Below are 18,901 nucleotides of genomic sequence, written 5' to 3'. Positions count from 1 at the left end.
CTAGATTTTGTAAGTGATTGCGGTTTGCGGCGAAGCCGGTGATTGTAAAAAGTAAAATAATTTTGAAATTATTACCAATTGAGTATTTTGAGTCAAAGAAATTATTAAGTATAAATTATTGATGTTGACACTGTGTATTTCAGTATTTGTCCTTCTCGATGGGTGAAAACTGAACGCGGTAGCACGCAACTCTTTCATGCTTGAATTCAAGACATGTTGACATTAGAAGAAATCATTAATTTATTATTGAAGTTCTTTTAGAAATCTAGTGTTTTTCTCTAGCTTCAACTGCTTCAAGAATATGAATCTAAAAGCAAAAATTGCCGCAAATGGATGTGAATTGATTAATAAGCGTATTTTATCGTTTAAAGGTAAGTAAATACCTGTTCGCTTGAATTTGCAATAGCCAATTTATGTCCATCACCTCCCCATTGCAAGATTCCTTTTGATGCACGGAAGGAGAGCTTTGACTTGAAAATAATTTCCCAAGTCTAATTTGAAAAACCTTTTAATTTGACCTCCTTTTAACCCAATAAATGTTCAGTATTGATTTACCTCTGTCGACCAGATAACTAGTTCCCCTTGTAAGTCAATTGAAGTTAGAAACATGCCGTCAGGAGAAAATGAAACATCCCAGATTGAATTTGTTTGTTCAAGAAGATATCGGACTGGGTCGCCTTTTCCACGGATATCCCAAAAAACTACAGATCCATTTTCCATACCACTGTTAATGATTTTGAAAAACAACAACATCGTATTTCCACAGATTAATCGGAACAATATCATGTAAGTTTACCAGGCTATTAACGTGCTATTGGATTCAGTTATTTGCGAGCTGTGAGTAGGATACCAGGCGATACATGTGGGCCTTTTCATTCTTTCATTTTTGGATACAAACTCAGGCTCGTTTTTCGTCATCGCCAACACCTATTTAAACATGTGTAACTGGAAAATTTTTATCACGGTGCTAACAAATAATTTGATATTGTTTTACCGTTAAGGTCCCATCGCGTGATAAACATCCCAAGAGATTTGAAATATTGTTCCAGGACAGAGTTAAAATAGCTTCCTGGAGAAAACAATTTCTTGCAGCCGAATAAGTATTTTATGATTAACTTACCAATTAAATTACCTCGTGACTGAATGATTTTAATGGGGAATCTTTTTCAGTATGGCATAGCAAGATTAACCCGTCATCGGAGCACGAAACAAACTGATCAACTGAAATCCACACAAAGTCTCTTATTGTACTGGTATGAAGCGCAAATTTTTTTTCGAGAAGTCTGGGTTGATCCTTTGCATTATCCCAGACTAAAACAGTCTGTTTGAAACGTTAAAAAATTGTTTGTTATGTTCATTTGAACTCTTTTCCAGAAAAAAAAATCTTGAGTAACATAGTACCTTATTGTTGCGAGTAGCGAACAGGTACGGAAGGAAAGGATTCCAAATGATGGCCCATACTTGTTCACCACTGGTATCGTTTACTTCCATTAAATTTTCAGTATCCTTGTTCCAAAGTACAAGTTTTCCATCTAAAAATGCGGTCAGCAACAGAGTGCCGTCCATCTAAACAATTATTAAGTTATAAAGAATCTGGGAAAGGCAACGAAACATTTTTTACATTCCATCCAAGATCTGTCGTAGCTGAAGTTGCATTTATGTTGAACCACCTTTTATTTTCCCATGTGGCCACTAAGTCTGTTTTCTTTTCTCCTTCTATAATTAGAGTAGTTCCGCCGCTTAATCCACAGGCTAGAATTGGCCAGACTGGATTGAAACAGGAAAAGTACACGGATCGGGTTCCCGAACACCTTTCTTCCTTTTCCTCGAAACAAGGTATCTCAGTTTGTTTAAAGAGATCTAAAATATAAAAGTAAGTTAGCTTTTTGGGCAAACGATTAGAAATAAGTTAAGCTCACCGTGATCGACCTTTTGTTTCTTAATGGACGAACTTTGGTCGTCTTTCGAATTATCTTCGCTTTCTGCACAGTGTTGAGTATTTGATGAAGCCATTTAAATTTGTGTTACAACTTACAACAATAGCCTAGTAACATAAAAAGGATACCACGGTCTGAAGTTGTGCTATAATCAGTGCCGTTTTCGTTGTTTCTTTTATCACCACACACGGGGTTCCGCCACAGGGAGCTGCTTAAGTTCCAAATGTTTATCACGTAAACTCGGAATGTTTTCCTGTGTTACGTAGTTTCCCAACTGTCGTTTGATTTTCTTCCAATAGATGACGTATTTATGTTTTGAAGTGGTGAAATTCCTGTTATGCCAGAAATAAGAGTAAGAGTAAGACCAACCTGCCATATAATTTGACCGCATTCCACACATGAAGATAAAATGCCAGCAACTTAGTTTTGTAATGCGAAAAATTCGTTATCAGATCTCACGTGTTTTGGTATTCTTCCAAAAGCTTTTTGCTACGTAGGAACAGTTATAAAAAGAAACGCCTCGCGCTTAAGGGTGTTTGAAAAAGGGCGGGTCGAGCTGAGTCAGCTGTTGCAGTTTGTAAACAAGAAATCGTCTGCTGCGATTTATTTAGAGCAGTTTACAGTTTAGTTCTGCATTTTGTGTCTTAATTAGTAGCACGCCGTGTTAGTGCCGGATTAGTGTTTGGCCACTATGCGTTCATTACTCATCCGTAAATTTGTTTACATTAGTAGGAATTATAGTGTCAACAAGTCATTCCAAGATATCCCTGGGCCAAAACCATTGCCCTTAGTAGGCAATGCTCTCCTATTTTCCCCATTAGGTAAACATTTGTTCAACAATAGTGAAAAATTAATTTTATTTTGGATGCCCTTGTTGTAATACTTTTTTCTTATTTGACTTGTCAAACAGGTCCTTACAATGTTTCAAGATTGTTAGATGGGTTTACCGATTTGCAGAAGCAGTATGGCGACATTATTAAATTGAATATGGGGAATAAAATCTCTCTTTTGATATTTAACCCAGATGACATTCGTTCCATGTTCCAGCATGAAGGGAAATACCCTCAAAGACCAACATTTGAAGCACTAAAGGATTACAGAAAAAAGAAGTATCAATGTGTTGGTGTTGTCCCAGAGTAAGATTTGAAAGAATATAGATGAAAATTCTAAATTTTAATATTTCATATTTTTAGTAATGGCAAAGAATGGTATAGACTGCGGCAAAATGTACAGACTTTACTCAAGCTCAAAACAGTTCACAGCTACTGGAACAGACAACAGACTGTAGCTCAAGAGTTTTCTGCTGGTCTGTTGTCAAAAATGAATTCTGATGGCATTGTTAAAGATTTTATACAGCATGCTTTTCAATATTCTCTTGAAGGTCTGTTAAGTTTTAATAGTTTTTTTTTTTTTTTTTTACAATCTTTGGCAATTAAATTATTTTTTAAGCAATTGGTGTAGTCTGTTACGGAAAAAGATTAAATTGCTTTTCCAACAATTCCGAAGACAGTCGAGTTAATAAGGCTATTGTGCAAGCAAATGTACAATTTTTGAAGGCACTTGGCGAAACCTTCCATCAACCGCCATGGTGGAAATTGTGGAGGACAAAAGCTTACAAAGTTATTGAATCGACCCAAGACTTCATGTTGGCGTTAGTATTTCATTATCAGTTATTTGATCAGAAAATTAAATTTAAAAGCAATATTACGATATTTTTCTTTTGCAGAACTGCCGTTAAATACTTGGAGGCTGCTCGAAAAAAACTAAGTGAAAACCCGGATCTTTTCTTAGAAGAGGATCCTATTTTATACCATCTACTTGAAAACCAAAATCTTTCTGAAACCGAAAAAAATCTCCTAGTAACAGAAATATTCCAAGGTGGAATCGACGCCGTAATTATTCAATTAATCAACAGAGTTAAATGATTACATAACTTATTTTGGTTTTTAGACGGGCACTGTAATTACCATGATGCTGTACGAATTAGCGAGAAATTCATCAATCCAGACTGCTATTTACGAAGATTTAATGAAGAACAAAATGAAACCAGGTCAGATTTCTCCTTTGTTGAGAGCTTGTCTCAAAGAGACGCTTCGATTACATCCCACTGCAGGAGGAAGTTCTCGGATCATCGATTCAGACGCTGTGTTATCTGGCTATCATGTTCCTAAAGGAGTAAGTTTCAATTTTAACATGTGCTAATGCTAACAAATTTTAAACGTTTTATTAATATTTACAGACGCTAGTAGTAGGCGTTAATCCAGTCATTAGCAGAATGGGTTGCCATTTCTCAAACCCTTTAAAATTCGATCCGTGGCGCTGGCTTCAAAAAGCGGAAGTACCTCACCCTTTCATATCGTTACCTTTTGGTCACGGAGCACGAATGTGTCCGGGAAGAAGATTTGCTGAACAGGAAATTCTTCTCGGTATCGCTGAGGTAACGAGAAACGTAATCAGTGTTGTGTAAGGTGACTCTGACTAGTTTACTGTTGCGTCTATAGATAATTTTGAAATACGAAGTTCTCTCAGTGACCCTAAAGGACATCTTCATGATACTCGAAATGAATCTCGTCCCAAGCGAACCAATTGATTTTAAATTGATCGTGAGATAAAGGATTTATCCTTTCTCCACACATAGTTATGTCACAGATTTACACAAATTAGTTGAACTGCGCTCATCGTTATTACCTAATTTGTCTTATTTCGGCCATTAGCGACTTTTTAACCGTCATATGCTATTTTTTTTTTTTTTTTTTGAAAATGACACAAAAAGTTTCGAGAATTATCCTGAATTCAGGAAAATTCGTGATTTTGACAAAATTTTGGATTTCGTTAAAATTACACATAATCGACCCCAAATTTCACGGAGATCACAAATATTTGGTTTATTTTGTCGGCAGCTCAATTGTTGAGGCGCTATCGCTTACTTCCGGTATACTTCCGGAAAATTTGCATAAAACTAGCAAGTGAGCTTTGTCCTCTGTACTATTCTCAAGATTTCAAGCTAGGTTTAGGCAAATAAAAGTGCACCGTTCAAGTTATATCGGTATCTATAGAACTGAATTGCTTAAGTTACATGGCAGATCACACGGGACTCCAAAGACAGTAGAACCCCACATTTAAAATATTTAAAATTCAATTGAGTTCTTTTGTCGAACATGAAAATAATTTAAAAATTCATTGGAGTTCTATTGTCGTAGTGGAGTTCTACTGTCGGGCACGGGCACTGGAGTTCTATTGTCGGGTATTTTTAATATTTAAAAAGGAATTATGTCTTTGGAGGTCTACTGTCGTTGGAGTTCTACGGTCGCCATACCAATCACACTAGTGGCGGTGAAAAAATTTTTGGTACTCTATATATGAATATTTTTAATAATGCAAAGCAGTAATGTATGTTATTTAAGATCTACAATATCACTAGAATTAAAAAAATTCAATGTTGTTTCTAAAAAAAACTAAATTGCGCTTTTGAGACTTGAAGTGTCGGAGGTGTCCAATAGATGACATAGGTGTTTTTGTTTATCTTGTGATGGCAGATTGTTGAATGGTTGTCAAAAGTTTTCCCATATTTTCCCATTTTTACCGATGAATTCATAAGTAAATTCAAGTTGATTTCTGTGCAACTTGTTTGTGATGTGTTTTTTTCCCTATGTGTTTTGGATCACCTTTCATATTTCTTGTTATAACGTGTAGGAAGGAACGCGGAAGGCAACTAGCCAAGTACAAGTAGCCTACCATCAATTCTTTCATTAAAATCGTCGTTCTGCTGAATGCTCCACCCTATTAATACAGGTAGAAACCCATAACAGTTTAGGCACAATTGTGTGAATACCTCTTTACATTGATAGTTAATATTTATCGTAATTACTCTATTGATGTTGGTAGGTCTTTTTATACCCCAGTGTGGACACTTGTTGTTTTTTCCAACATGTTTCTACAAGTAAAGACGAGTATTATTCTCCCTTCATAAATTTTGAACTTTAATTTGATATCATGAAATGTTATTTTTTTTCATAGAGAAAGCTATGGGAAATTGGGAACATAATCAAGGCCATGGGTAATCTTCATCAGGCAACTTAAATAATTCACATAAAGATGCAGGGCGCATACCAACATGTGTTGTATTTTCCTGAATGTTTTTTACTCAAGCAGTAGGTAGCAATTAACTTTAGTTTATTGCATTATTGTTGGAATGTTTATTGACATATTTCCTTTAGATTCAACATGCATAACTGTTTGATGCCAAAGTTAGTTGGAACTCTAACTCAAACACAGATAATTGTTACTGCTGCCTTTCAGCCACAGGCAGGAAAACGATTGTTTTCTTCACAAAATTGTAAGTTGTATTATTTGTCTTAATGACCCTCCATACTTGCTTATAATATTATAGATTGTTGTGTTGAAAAAGTTGAGGAGAATGATCCAAAATAGCTAACTAAAGAATTTGTGTGTTGTGTCATAGGGAAAGCTGCTGGAGTAATCTAGTGTCCATCCCCACTTGATTCATTTCGTAGCTAGTGAAAGACTGAAAGGCGTGACGAATTCAAATTTAGCTGCTGCGTGCTGTCTGCAAGCAAGCAATCCAATTGGCTGTCGCTAGGTGGCGCTAGTCAATCTTCAGGGACTAAATTCGGCCATTTTGATCCTTGACGCAGCAGAAGTGAGGTGTCGGTCGTGACGTTTCCAAAAATGAAAAGGTATTTCTTGTTAATTGAATGATTTCTTAGGGTTCTAAATACTGAATTTTAAATTTCGATGTGTAAATTTACAGGTGATTTCAATACCAATTTGTTAAATCATCTAACTCGGATTTGAGTGCCTGTTCATTTTGCCGAAATGTCGTGCCTCGTGTGTCTTGCTGCCTGTACCCGTACGTCTCGTCCCATGCAAAAGCAAAAGTAATTATTTTTATTCAATTTCCTACTACAGTACTTTGTTTATATGACTAGAGATCAATTTGCAATTTGAATACCTTGCCAATTCTAACTTCCTTTGTAAAATTTGAGATATCAGAGAGATCTGTTGGACTGCGGAGTTTTGTCTTACTCCTTGTATTCTTTTATCCGATTGGCGGAGATATAGGACCGGTCGAAATAGGCCCCGACGAAATAGGCCCGGCAAATAGGACCGGACGAAATAGGACCCTACGAAATAGGCCCACTTTTAAAATATTTTTAAAGCGGTCCTATTTCTCCGTCAAAGTGGGCCTATTTCTCCCAATTATTTCTAAGTTCCATAAGGTACTCTGAAATATTTAAAAAATAAATTCGACCTACTCTACATGAGCGAGAAGGCGGAATTATCTGCGAGAGATCCGCCACCGTATATATTCATTGCCGTAGCTCAAACCACGATGATTGATTTCACACATTGCCGTTTCGTTTTTCACATGTTAGGCAGCTGATTCCCGTCTTTATTTTTTGATGAACGTATTCCCCTTTATCTTAACTGTAAAATTCATTTTTTACAAACGTCGTTTTCACTTATTAACTATCGCTAATTTAAAAAAATGAACAAATTTCCGTGTTTTCTTCGCCATTTATTTGTTCCGTAGCTCGATCCCCCCTTCAGCGGCTCAGCCTTGAACGCGTCTCTCCCCTTTCAGCGGCTCAGCCTTGAACGCGTCTCCCCCCTCTACCTATGCCAGTACTCAGGTGAAGTAGGAAATGAACATGTTTGATGAAATAAATCTTACGGATTGATTTCAAACATATCCATAACAATTTAATGTTTTTTTTTTTAAGCAACAAACGCATATCACTTTTAAGTTTCTTGTTTTATGGGGCTGACGCGAGGTGCTGCTCAAGCCGGCCAGAAGGGTGGTCGAGCGGGGGAGGCTGCACGCACTCATGGGAGAGGGGTGAGTGAAGGGGGGTTTACCTGGGCCATACCATACACGCCCATGTTTTCCCTTCTCCGTATATGTTAAAGGATGGAATAGTGGTTAGCAACTCGGGCTATGAATCTCAAGCGCCGGTGTTCGAATCTCGGCCATGTCGATAAAGATTTGTATTTACAAAATATTTTAGAAAATTAATAGCTCAACAGCATAAAGCGGTGTGGAACTATCCTGGCGAAATTGATGGTTTTTTCTTTTTTTAATTGATTTAATATACAGCACGAAAAGGAAATTTCTATTATAGTTGAATACCAAATGTGGTTTTGAAGATTTCCATCTATCGGTGATAGTAGCGTCACTAGCGTGGTTCAATAGCGTCATGAAGATGGCGTCATCTGCTCATCGTCAACTTCAGCGTTTAATTTACAAATAAGAAATAGAAATCTTATAAAAAAATTAAAATAGCTTCAAGATGTGTACATTTTATTTTTAATCATTTTAAAATTTGAATTGCAATTTTCGTTACATTTGATCTGTAAGAATTCGATTCTGAATCATTCTCATTTCAAATCGATTCACACACATAGCAGACGCTAACACATCAAGCGTCATCAATAGCGTGGTCTATGGTGCAATGCTATCACTGGAGTAAGGCGTTTATCTTCTATTCGGGTATGTTAGAGAACTCTTATCATGTTATTTTCAATCTTTAGTTTCTAATATTGTAATTATCAACTTGTGTGGATAGGTAGCGTCATGATTGGCCTACCCTGATGGCGTCATGATCGCTGCTGATTGCCTTTCAAATAGGTTTTCAGCATTCTGCTTACACCTTTGGCATAGAGTCACATATTTCACAATCCAACATCAATTGGTACCAACAGCAGCCCTTCTCTCCATCATCCAGAAGGGTCTGAGATCAGTGTTGGAGATGTGTGTGACAATTTTAATATGATGAAATTTATCTACCACCAAATTTTTACTCTTATGTTTTTGTTTTTCAGGATGGTTCGGAACAACCCATGGAAAGCTTATCACTCATTGATGCTGTGATGCCTGATGTTGTTGCAAGTCGTCAACAGCAAACCCAGAACAAACAGAAACCACAAGTGGTAAAGACAGAACCACCAAATTCCAATGGAGATGAACCCATGCATTCCAATCGTAAGATAGTCACTACTTTTTTTTGATCCCCTGAACTGCTTACTTATTTTCCCTTCAACTATTTAATGAAGGCTGGGAAGAGGAAACAGAAGTAGAGATACCTGCCAGCAAATCTACTGTACTTCGTGGCCATGAATCTGAAGTTTTCATCTGTCTGCGCCTGAACCCAACAACATTCAGAAGGGTGGAACTGAAGTTCCGAGCAACAAAGATGTCACCTCACTTGACTGGTATGTAAGTTGTGCTATGTAATGCTATGTGTAATGTAATGTGTATGTAAGCAAGTGCTTTTGACGGAAGTGTAAGTTTGGTTTTACTATTTCATTCGATTTGTTTTAATTTTGTTTCATTTCAAGGTATTTGCTGGGATAACTGAACAGAAGTTTTAAAGAAAGACAGAAACAATTGACAAGACCCATCTCTTCTAGATTTCACCGTCCAACTGGCTTCTGTAAAAGAAGCGAGCAGGCTGAGTCTTGAGACACTGGCAACAGAAGTTTGAGAATGGAAATCACAGATTGATGACCTTCAGAAGGAATTGTTAGTTGCAGATCCCGATCTTATCGATTTTATGAAAGGTCTGTTAATATTTTTACTGGAACGTGTAATTTCTTTACTTAATTTTTACACTTTTTTCTCAGGATTTCTAGTTGAAGCAAAGGAGAAAGTGTTGGCAATGCAGAATGCATTCATGGAACAATTAATCATTTAATTCAACAATTCCAACGTAATACGAAGGAAATCTGATTTATGGCTTATTTAATAGCTTAGCTTATCGTCGTTAGTAACTTGCATCGTAACGAATTAATTTTTTGGTAGCTTCTTGATTGTTTAAACAAAGTACAAGGTTACAATCAATGCATTATAGTAGCTTTGTATAATGTACAATCCACTTAATGGCCACTTAATGAGATGGAATATTGGAATGTTAAACTTTATTGAAGTGAGAAAAATTTAATTTGAACAAAGTGAGGCTGACTGGAAACAAACTAAGATGAATAATTTAATTTTAGTACCGACTCGTTCTTCTAAAATCTGATTTTCCGTCCGTATCTGTTCGAGGTCACTTTGCAGTCGCCTAATTTTGGTAGCAATATTCTTACGTAATTCGATCTCCGCCTGATTACGAAACAAACAGCATCATTATTTGACATTATTTGACAATAATGCAAACAAACAAACAAAAATTAGCGAAACATACTTGTTCTTCTAAATCCTTTATCTCTCGTGACAAGTTGCCAGATTCTTTCACTAATTTTTGGATGTCAGAGCAATCAGTTTGCAATGAAATCAAATACTTGTAAATACGCCGGGCAGTCTCATCCGATTTGGCCATCTAATAAAAAAAGAAAAAGGTAACAACATTTTTTTATTAATAATATCAGCATTTTGATAGTAAGTAATAGATACCCGAAAAATAATTTCATCCGTAACGGTAAACGTACGCTCAACTTTTCCCTGTATTGAATTGATTTCACGCTGCACACTTTTTACATCTTGAAGCACCCGATGCATTTCTTCATTTTGTTTCTTGACGTTGGCTACGATACTCAGTATTCTTTGAGTATAAAATGTTCTAAAAAGAAAGAGATACAACTATCTCGTTACTCAAGTGGATAACAAAAGTTTATTACCTTGTTAGTACTGAAGGTGGCATAGATTCGATATGCGTTTGAAGTTTTTGTATAGTATCTTCTTTAGTACGAATTTCTTCTACAATGCTTCTTAAGGACGTCACTGTATGTTCAAGTGCAGCTTTAAGCTTCTCGCCTGCACTCTGTTCAGATAAAAAGAAGAAAATCAGAAACAAAAAATATTAATGTAGAGATACTTAATTACATTTTCGTGACGAAGAATTTTAGAACACATTATCTTATTTTTATTGATGTATAAAATGTATTGGCACTAGTTACCTGAATAGCATTCAGGTTCCCAATCTTTTGCCTTGTCAATTGTTTCTGTCTTTCTTTAAAACTTCTGTTCAGTTATCCCAGCAAATACCTTGAAATGAAATAAAATTAAAACAAATCGAATGAAATAGTAAAACCAAACTTACACTTCCGTCAAAAGCACTTGCTTACATACACATTACATTACACATAGCATTACATAGCACAACTTACATACCAGTCAAGTGAGGTGACATCTTTGTTGCTCGGAACTTCAGTTCCACCCTTCTGAATGTTGTTGGGTTCAGGCGCAGACAGATGAAAACTTCAGATTCATGGCCACGAAGTACAGTAGATTTGCTGGCAGGTATCTCTACTTCTGTTTCCTCTTCCCAGCCTTCATTAAATAGTTGAAGGGAAAATAAGTAAGCAGTTCAGGGGATCAAAAAAAAGTAGTGACTATCTTACGATTGGAATGCATGGGTTCATCTCCATTGGAATTTGGTGGTTCTGTCTTTACCACTTGTGGTTTCTGTTTGTTCTGGGTTTGCTGTTGACGACTTGCAACAACATCAGGCATCACAGCATCAATGACTGATAAGCTTTCCATGGGTTGTTCCGAACCATCCTGAAAAACAAAAACATAAGAGTAAAAATTTGGTGGTAGATAAATTTCATCATATTAAAATTGTCACACACATCTCCAACACTGATCTCAGACCCTTCTGGATGATGGAGAGAAGGGCTGCTGTTGGTACCAATTGATGTTGGATTGTGAAATATGTGACTCTATGCCAAAGGTGTAAGCAGAATGCTGAAAACCTATTTGAAAGGCAATCAGCAGCGATCATGACGCCATCAGGGTAGGCCAATCATGACGCTACCTATCCACACAAGTTGATAATTACAATATTAGAAACTAAAGATTGAAAATAACATGATAAGAGTTCTCTAACATACCCGAATAGAAGATAAACGCCTTACTCCAGTGATAGCATTGCACCATAGACCACGCTATTGATGACGCTTGATGTGTTAGCGTCTGCTATGTGTGTGAATCGATTTGAAATGAGAATGATTCAGAATCGAATTCTTACAGATCAAATGTAACGAAAATTGCAATTCAAATTTTAAAATGATTAAAAATAAAATGTACACATCTTGAAGCTATTTTAATTTTTTTATAAGATTTCTATTTCTTATTTGTAAATTAAACGCTGAAGTTGACGATGAGCAGATGACGCCATCTTCATGACGCTATTGAACCACGCTAGTGACGCTACTATCACCGATAGATGGAAATCTTCAAAACCACATTTGGTATTCAACTATAATAGAAATTTCCTTTTCGTGCTGTATATTAAATCAATTAAAAAAAGAAAAAACCATCAATTTCGCCAGGATAGTTCCACACCGCTTTATGCTGTTGAGCTATTAATTTTCTAAAATATTTTGTAAATACAAATCTTTATCGACATGGCCGAGATTCGAACACCGGCGCTTGAGATTCATAGCCCGAGTTGCTAACCACTATTCCATCCTTTAACATATACGGAGAAGGGAAAACATGGGCGTGTATGGTATGGCCCAGGTAAACCCCCCTTCACTCACCCCTCTCCCATGAGTGCGTGCAGCCTCCCCCGCTCGACCACCCTTCTGGCCGGCTTGAGCAGCACCTCGCGTCAGCCCCATAAAACAAGAAACTTAAAAGTGATATGCGTTTGTTGCTTAAAAAAAAAAACATTAAATTGTTATGGATATGTTTGAAATCAATCCGTAAGATTTATTTCATCAAACATGTTCATTTCCTACTTCACCTGAGTACTGGCATAGGTAGAGGGGGGAGACGCGTTCAAGGCTGAGCCGCTGAAAGGGGAGAGACGCGTTCAAGGCTGAGCCGCTGAAGGGGGGATCGAGCTACGGAACAAATAAATGGCGAAGAAAACACGGAAATTTGTTCATTTTTTTAAATTAGCGATAGTTAATAAGTGAAAACGACGTTTGTAAAAAATGAATTTTACAGTTAAGATAAAGGGGAATACGTTCATCAAAAAATAAAGACGGGAATCAGCTGCCTAACATGTGAAAAACGAAACGGCAATGTGTGAAATCAATCATCGTGGTTTGAGCTACGGCAATGAATATATACGGTGGCGGATCTCTCGCAGATAATTCCGCCTTCTCGCTCATGTAGAGTAGGTCGAATTTATTTTTTAAATATTTCAGAGTACCTTATGGAACTTAGAAATAATTGGGAGAAATAGGCCCACTTTGACGGAGAAATAGGACCGCTTTAAAAATATTTTAAAAGTGGGCCTATTTCGTAGGGTCCTATTTCGTCCGGTCCTATTTGCCGGGCCTATTTCGTCGGGGCCTATTTCGACCGGTCCTATATCTCCGGCTTCCTTTTATCCTAATGAGTCCTGTTTAATTGTGTACACACTGTGTTTCCCCGATGGTAATTTTTTTATTTTCTTAAATAGGTCCGCTGTTGGTTACCTTGTTGCAGCCTGATGGTGTAAGATGTGATGAAGACTAGTTGAACTGTTGTATGCAGCATATGGTTCCAGTGTTACCCAGAAGTAGCTGTGCTGGCGGTCTCCTGAAGTTGCCAGTGATATCCGGGTTGCTGACTTTAAATATTTATGTCTGTTCTCATTTGTGTTTTTTGCTTTGCAAGTGGTATCCTGTGTTGCTGACTTTAAATATTTTTATCCCTTTTTATTTGTGGTTTTGCTCTGCCAGTGAGTTTCTGATTTGAATTGGTTTCATCTGTTGTCTTTTGCCTTCTTACTTGTGCAATGTGCAGTATACGATTGTGGCAATCTGACCCCATGTCAGATTTGACATAGTCGACAACTGCTAGATTAAATTCCGGCTTTCTGCACCAACAAAATAATAACGGCACATGTTATTATCGCGGTTGGGAAAGTCACAGGCCCCCCCCTCCCTGGGGGCCATAAAATATATGTGGTTGTGTTAAAATAAATAAAAAATTTAAAATAAATAAAAAATTGTTAAATTTTAAAACAAGAGAAAACATGGGATAAATGAACATCGCCAATTTTTTGCGAAAAAGACTTAGTAAAATAATAAATGGGTGGTTGTTTTTAGCAAATTTTAAAATTTAATAAAAATTTTGGCTGGATATTATTTTATTTACAAAAAAGTATTGGATGTTTGGGATTTATGTAAAAAATATGTGTGATTAATATGCAAGAGAAAACAATTTTGATTTCAATGGTTTATTTTTTAATGAGTTCATGTTATTGATTAAAAGCAGAAAGTGTTGGAACATTTCAGTTTGTGGTTTAACTTCTCATAAATATATCTCATTGCAATTCCCCATTCCATCATAACATTCCTGGTTTACACACAACTGAGGTCATTTTGTTGGTAGCCGGTGAAATAGGACCTAACGAAATAGGACCCTACAAAATAGGCCCGTCAAATAGGACCTACAAAATAGGACCCTACAAAATAGGCCCACTATAGAAAATATTTCTAAAGCGGTCCTATTTCTACCAATTGATGGGCCTATTTCTCCTCAATATTTCCAAGTCTCATAAGAGACAAGGAAATTTTTCAAAAATTAGCCAACCAAGTCTCTGGGCGAGAGAAGGCGGCTTGATCATGAGTGAAACAGCCACTCTCTATATACTTTGCCGTAGCTCAAACAGCATGACATCTGATATCACTTTACCGTCTTGTAAATCACACGTTAAGTAGCCGGATTCAAGTTTTAATTTTTTAAACATATTAACCGTAATCATAACTATTAAGTTCATTTGTTAAAAATTCCAGTTTCATTTCAGAACTGATTTATTTTAAAGAATAAGTAAATAAACGTGCTCGCTCTGCAGTTTTTTCTCCCCTAGCCAGATCTCCCCTTCGGCCTTCAACGCGTCGCTTGCCCAGTGCATAGGCCATAGGTGAAGAATTCAATCAAACAATTTCGATGAAATAATTTGTACTCTTTTATTGAAAACGTTTTTATTGACAATTAAAATGAAACGAATTTTTGTTTTGTATAATATTTTAAAATGCTGGTTTTAAAAATTCCCCATCTATCGGTAAAAGTCGGTAAAAGGCGCTTGGTTCGATAGCGTCATGAAGATGGCGTCATCTGTCCATCATCAACCATTAACCATCAACCATCATCGACTCTTACGCATTTAATGAAAATGTTTTTTATAAATTATTACGAGGTCTTAAACGAATTTTTCAATGTGGTTTAATTTTTGATTCTATTTGTGTAAAGATTTCCATCTATCGGTTAAAATGGCGTGGTTCATTAGCGTCATGAAGATGGCGTCATCTGTCCATCAATCCATCATCAACCTCATCGTTAATTTACAAATACAAACAAGAAAAAGTAAAGTTATAAAATAAAAATAAATTTCATTTTATTATTGATCATTTTTAATAAATATGTAAATTGTTTTTTTTGAAACATTTGATTTGTTAGAAATCGATTTTGAATCGTTTTTATGTCAAGCAGACGCCAAGCATCTTTGAATAGCGTGGTCTGTGCTCTATGATAAGTGTTACTGCTGGAGTGAGCAATTTCAGGTAAATAAGGTTATAATGTTGTCAATATTTATTCTAATTGGAATGCTCAACTTGGTTGAAAAGATAGCGTCATGATGGCGTGCCCCGTTAGCGTCATGATGGCGTGCCCCGTTAGCGTCATGGTTGGCGTGCCCTGTTAGCGTCATGGTTGGCGTGCCCTATGTAAGCGTCGTGATTGGCGTGCCCTGTGTTAACACAATATGCTTTCTTTATTCGTGTGCTGGTATGTGTGTGTCTGCAATTCATTTTGCATTATTTCAAACTAGTTAATCTCCATACTTCTTAGTGATTTCAACACCAGCATTGGTCAGAGGAGACTCGCAAGCAGCAAGCTAGAACCTCTTCATCAGCCAGAAGCTTGCTACAAAGAAGTACACAGGTTGATTGCATTATTTGTTAGTTTGATTAAAGTTGGCTTTTAATCTCTTTGTTTTCTTTATAGTACAGGGGCTGCACAGATGTGCAACAATTTTATCGAGCCATGGCATCTGAGTGTGATGGTGCCCTGTCAATTTATAATATGCCAACCCCTAACTAGCCTAGGAGTAAACAGGTTGATTTGCATTATTTGTAAGTATAACCATTTTCAGATTCCTTGTTAGCAGATGTAACAGTTGAAAACATTGGCATTCCACATTGGAGCAAAAAACTTGGTCGGTGATTGTTCAATTTCCTGACGACTCTATTTGGCTTCTGTGTTAAGGCGCCGAAAGTACAGTTTTACTCAAGTGTGTTGCAGGATCAATCGACGAAACAGAACAACACATTAAGGATTACGCAATGGTAAAAGAATTCAAATATTTCCTTAAATCTGCAGTATTTTTGATGTTTTGTTTATATTTAAGCTTGGACTGCGGTGCTCGCCAATCAATGGTTGATCGACAAACGGAACTAGCGAGATGCTTTGATGTGATTGAAGTTGATATAACATTATTGGGAGCAACAGGAGTGGAGGACCAACTTCAAGAGGAAGTACAAGAGACTCTAGAATCTCAAAAAATTTCTGGAATTCAAGTAACCATATTACTTTATTCATATTTTAATGTGCTCCCAATTCAACAATTGATAATTTTTTTTTAAAGATATGGGTGTTAACTGGTGATAAATTTGAAACTGCTGTTAATATTGCACATTCTTGCGGTCATTTCAAACGAGGGATGTACATTTTTGAATTGAGTTCATCAGAAGAAGTCGAAGAAATGTTGTTCCAGTCCAGGTAAATTTTGTGTTCAGTGATTTCAAAACTAATTGATGATGTGTAACGGAGAAATCATTAACAGCAAATCAATACGAGATCTACCGGATCGTCATTATGGAATGGTAATAGATTGCCATTGTCTATCTATGGCATTAACTCACCACCGAAATGTTGTAGCCGAAGTGACGAAACACTGTGAAGCTGTCGTCTGTTGCCGGATGTCACCCATTCAAAAAGCCGAGGTATAATCTTGTTTCTCACTTACAAAATTCGCACATGGAATGGTCTCGGTAATGTTGCACTATAACAGAATGTAAGGTTTTGTTATATTGGATTGAAATTGATCGTTTTAGCACTTTGGCACGCTTTTGTGATATATTTTGGAACGGATTTGTTATTCTACAGAAACGATCATTTGTCAAGCATGGGTGTCTAATTTAAAGGAATGTTTACTTTCATTCTTGTTCACGCTACTGGACTCATGTATTCGTTGTCTCAATCGCCGTCTCAATTTTCCTGGGTTTCTCCGCCATTGTAGTAGTTTTTTGCGCTTACGACTTGTAAGGCAAATGATTTTGACAAAGGATTGAATTAATTTATCTAAAGTTTTTGTCTTATTTTCAGTGATTGGACTATTCCGCAGGCAGCGTGGTCAACAATGGATTTAATTCAAGATTAAGAATTTTCAATCGGCGAAGAATTCCTTACACGAAGTGTACAATTACATCAAACGTGTAGATTTCTAATTAAATATTTAATTGTGTGATTCTCGCATTTTTTAAATGGGATGGGTAGTTACTATTGTTAGAAATGTTCATTATTTTTCATACTGTTTGTATTATAATGATTTAAATAAATACTATTTATCGACATTCAACTTCCATTTGCAATGTTACTTTTCGTAACTGGTTATAGATAACCAAGTAAGCCTTTACACATTTTTTCTATAAAGACCGCCATTGTAACCTATTGACCGTACCAAAAGAATTTTGCCGGCTTCATCACATAACTTCTACCATACACCAAGTACCAAGAAAAGGAATTTTGCCGGCTTCATCACAACTTCCACCATATACCAAGTAATCTCCCAAGGGAACCATTATCTCACACGCCACTAACAAGACTTCTGGAAAATCGGCGAACACATACTCTTGGCTCTCTACGATTCAGAGATCGACAACCACCAATATGTTCGGTAGCTCCTCCTTCGAGTTGAATCATTCCTATATAAGAAGTCTCTTTTTTCAAAAATAGTATTAGTCTCTGTTTTAGTCCAGCGCTACTAACATTCTAGTACTCACCATGGCTTTCTCTTCTGTTTCAAAGTGTTCTCATTGTGACTGTGACGTTTCCAGCCGGAAGCAATTCTGTCGGTGTCTCGTTTGTAAAGTTCCACTTCACCGTGCCTGTTGCGGAGTTGTCTTTGCTAGAGGTGGTACACTAACATGGAAAGAATATTCTAGTAACTATCGTTGTACGAAGTGCGTTGAAGGTGTTGGTAGAGAAACTCTTGCGGATGATGCAGATCCAGTAAGTCTAAAATTTTATCTTGTTATTTTTAGTAAACGAAATTTGCTTGAATTATGTCCTTATTTTACTAATGGTCACCTTTAACGCTAGGCGAATGGTAGTCTTTCTATGGTGGAAGGAACCCCGGCTTCCCGCGGTACTGATGCGCATCTTGAAGAAGCGGTGGCTGGTGGATCCAATGATGGGAACGACGTGGAAGCGGTAGCTGCAAGAGCTGCAGGGCGTCCAAAAAGGACCATTAAGCGTCGGGAGATCCTTGATCCTTCCCATGTAGCCAGACGTACTTCGGTTGCTGCTAATCGGCAGAAATCACCATCACCTTCCCCAAACAGAGCAACTCCTATTGCACATTCATCTCCTCTTTCTTTATCACAAATAATTTCTCCTGATTTGGTATTAGCCTCTCCAATTCGATCTCCTGAAGTTTCTACTCCGCCACAGCGAAGAGAACGTGTCCAGACCCCTCTGCAAGAAGTCCGACATCAGAATTCTCCTGCCGAAGCCGAGCATTCATTAGTAAGTTGACAACATGACTAAATTAGACTCGTTTTTAAAATAATAAACATATCCGTTACAGGCAACTGCTGATCTATCGTTACCATCTGTATCCAGGCGTAATTACGAAAGCGAGGGCATAAGAGCTGAACCACCAATAGATCCTAGTGAATCTGTTTTGGAAGTAATATTTGGAATGCCAATGTTTTCAACTGTTACATCTGCTAACAAGGAATCTGAAAATGGTTATACTTACAAATAATGCAAATCAACCTGT

General features: G+C 36.9%; 4 protein-coding genes and 2 long non-coding RNA genes across 10 annotated transcripts; 4 read left to right on the top strand and 2 right to left on the bottom strand.

The window, feature by feature from the left end:
- Positions 1-259: 259 nt before the first annotated feature.
- Positions 260-1,760, bottom strand: LOC124207390 (F-box-like/WD repeat-containing protein TBL1XR1-A). Its single transcript, XM_046604816.1, has 7 exons — positions 1,402-1,760; positions 1,133-1,321; positions 995-1,069; positions 797-927; positions 556-724; positions 384-491; positions 260-307 (listed from the first exon to the last, which is right to left on the bottom strand). Exons 1-7 carry the CDS (start codon positions 1,564-1,566, stop codon positions 266-268), a joined length of 879 nt encoding a protein of 292 aa, XP_046460772.1. The 5' UTR covers positions 1,567-1,760; the 3' UTR covers positions 260-265.
- On the top strand, positions 1,684-4,699 carry LOC124207626 (probable cytochrome P450 49a1). Its single transcript, XM_046605198.1, has 10 exons — positions 1,684-1,696; positions 1,782-1,836; positions 2,670-2,758; positions 2,848-3,073; positions 3,131-3,318; positions 3,387-3,588; positions 3,664-3,829; positions 3,888-4,112; positions 4,177-4,374; positions 4,439-4,699. Exons 1-10 carry the CDS (start codon positions 1,684-1,686, stop codon positions 4,547-4,549), a joined length of 1,473 nt encoding a protein of 490 aa, XP_046461154.1. The 3' UTR covers positions 4,550-4,699.
- A 556-nt stretch (positions 4,700-5,255) lies between these two features.
- LOC124207392 lies at positions 5,256-9,944 on the top strand. 2 transcript variants are annotated; one of them, XR_006879933.1, is made up of 12 exons: positions 5,256-5,270; positions 5,631-5,729; positions 5,823-5,877; positions 5,955-6,092; positions 6,155-6,273; positions 6,400-6,634; positions 6,709-8,448; positions 8,525-8,709; positions 8,781-8,940; positions 9,012-9,170; positions 9,297-9,518; positions 9,582-9,944. It is a non-coding gene; the product is annotated as an uncharacterized LOC124207392 (long non-coding RNA). The 2 variants fall into 2 exon arrangements; XR_006879932.1 differs by lacking the exon at positions 5,256-5,270 and adding an exon at positions 5,390-5,534.
- Positions 9,528-11,900, bottom strand: LOC124207391 (coiled-coil domain-containing protein 22 homolog). 2 transcript variants are annotated; one of them, XR_006879931.1, is made up of 9 exons: positions 11,790-11,900; positions 11,529-11,713; positions 11,298-11,457; positions 11,068-11,226; positions 10,854-10,941; positions 10,575-10,717; positions 10,351-10,516; positions 10,142-10,276; positions 9,528-10,059 (listed from the first exon to the last, which is right to left on the bottom strand). XR_006879931.1 is itself a non-coding variant. In XM_046604817.1 (9 exons), the coding sequence occupies exons 5-9, from the start codon at positions 10,807-10,809 to the stop codon at positions 9,895-9,897; spliced, it is 639 nt and encodes a 212-aa protein (XP_046460773.1). In that variant the 5' UTR covers positions 10,810-10,941; positions 11,068-11,226; positions 11,298-11,457; positions 11,529-11,713; positions 11,790-11,900; the 3' UTR covers positions 9,528-9,894. The 2 variants fall into 2 exon arrangements, 1 of the variants encoding a protein (XP_046460773.1); XM_046604817.1 differs by having other exon boundaries at positions 10,780-10,941.
- A 2,693-nt stretch (positions 11,901-14,593) lies between these two features.
- Positions 14,594-17,466, top strand: LOC124207394. 3 transcript variants are annotated; one of them, XR_006879936.1, is made up of 10 exons: positions 14,594-14,761; positions 15,091-15,204; positions 15,298-15,401; positions 15,465-15,624; positions 15,688-15,780; positions 15,844-16,184; positions 16,247-16,415; positions 16,484-16,617; positions 16,682-16,841; positions 17,224-17,324. It is a non-coding gene; the product is annotated as an uncharacterized LOC124207394 (long non-coding RNA). The 3 variants fall into 3 exon arrangements; XR_006879937.1 differs by lacking the exon at positions 14,594-14,761 and having other exon boundaries at positions 14,907-15,204; positions 15,469-15,624; positions 17,224-17,323; XR_006879935.1 differs by lacking the exon at positions 14,594-14,761 and having other exon boundaries at positions 14,911-15,204; positions 17,224-17,466.
- Positions 17,467-18,208: 742 nt separating this feature from the next.
- LOC124207625 lies at positions 18,209-18,886 on the top strand. The gene is made up of 2 exons (XM_046605197.1): positions 18,209-18,645; positions 18,707-18,886. The coding sequence occupies exons 1-2, from the start codon at positions 18,238-18,240 to the stop codon at positions 18,884-18,886; spliced, it is 588 nt and encodes a 195-aa protein (XP_046461153.1). The 5' UTR covers positions 18,209-18,237.
- Positions 18,887-18,901: the final 15 nt, after the last annotated feature.

The sequence above is a fragment of the Daphnia pulex genome, chromosome 11 (assembly GCF_021134715.1).
Source record: "Daphnia pulex isolate KAP4 chromosome 11, ASM2113471v1".
Lineage (NCBI taxonomy): Eukaryota > Metazoa > Arthropoda > Branchiopoda > Diplostraca > Daphniidae > Daphnia > Daphnia pulex.
The sequence above is the reverse complement of the archived record's forward strand: the minus strand, read 5'-3'. Positions and strand labels throughout refer to the sequence as shown.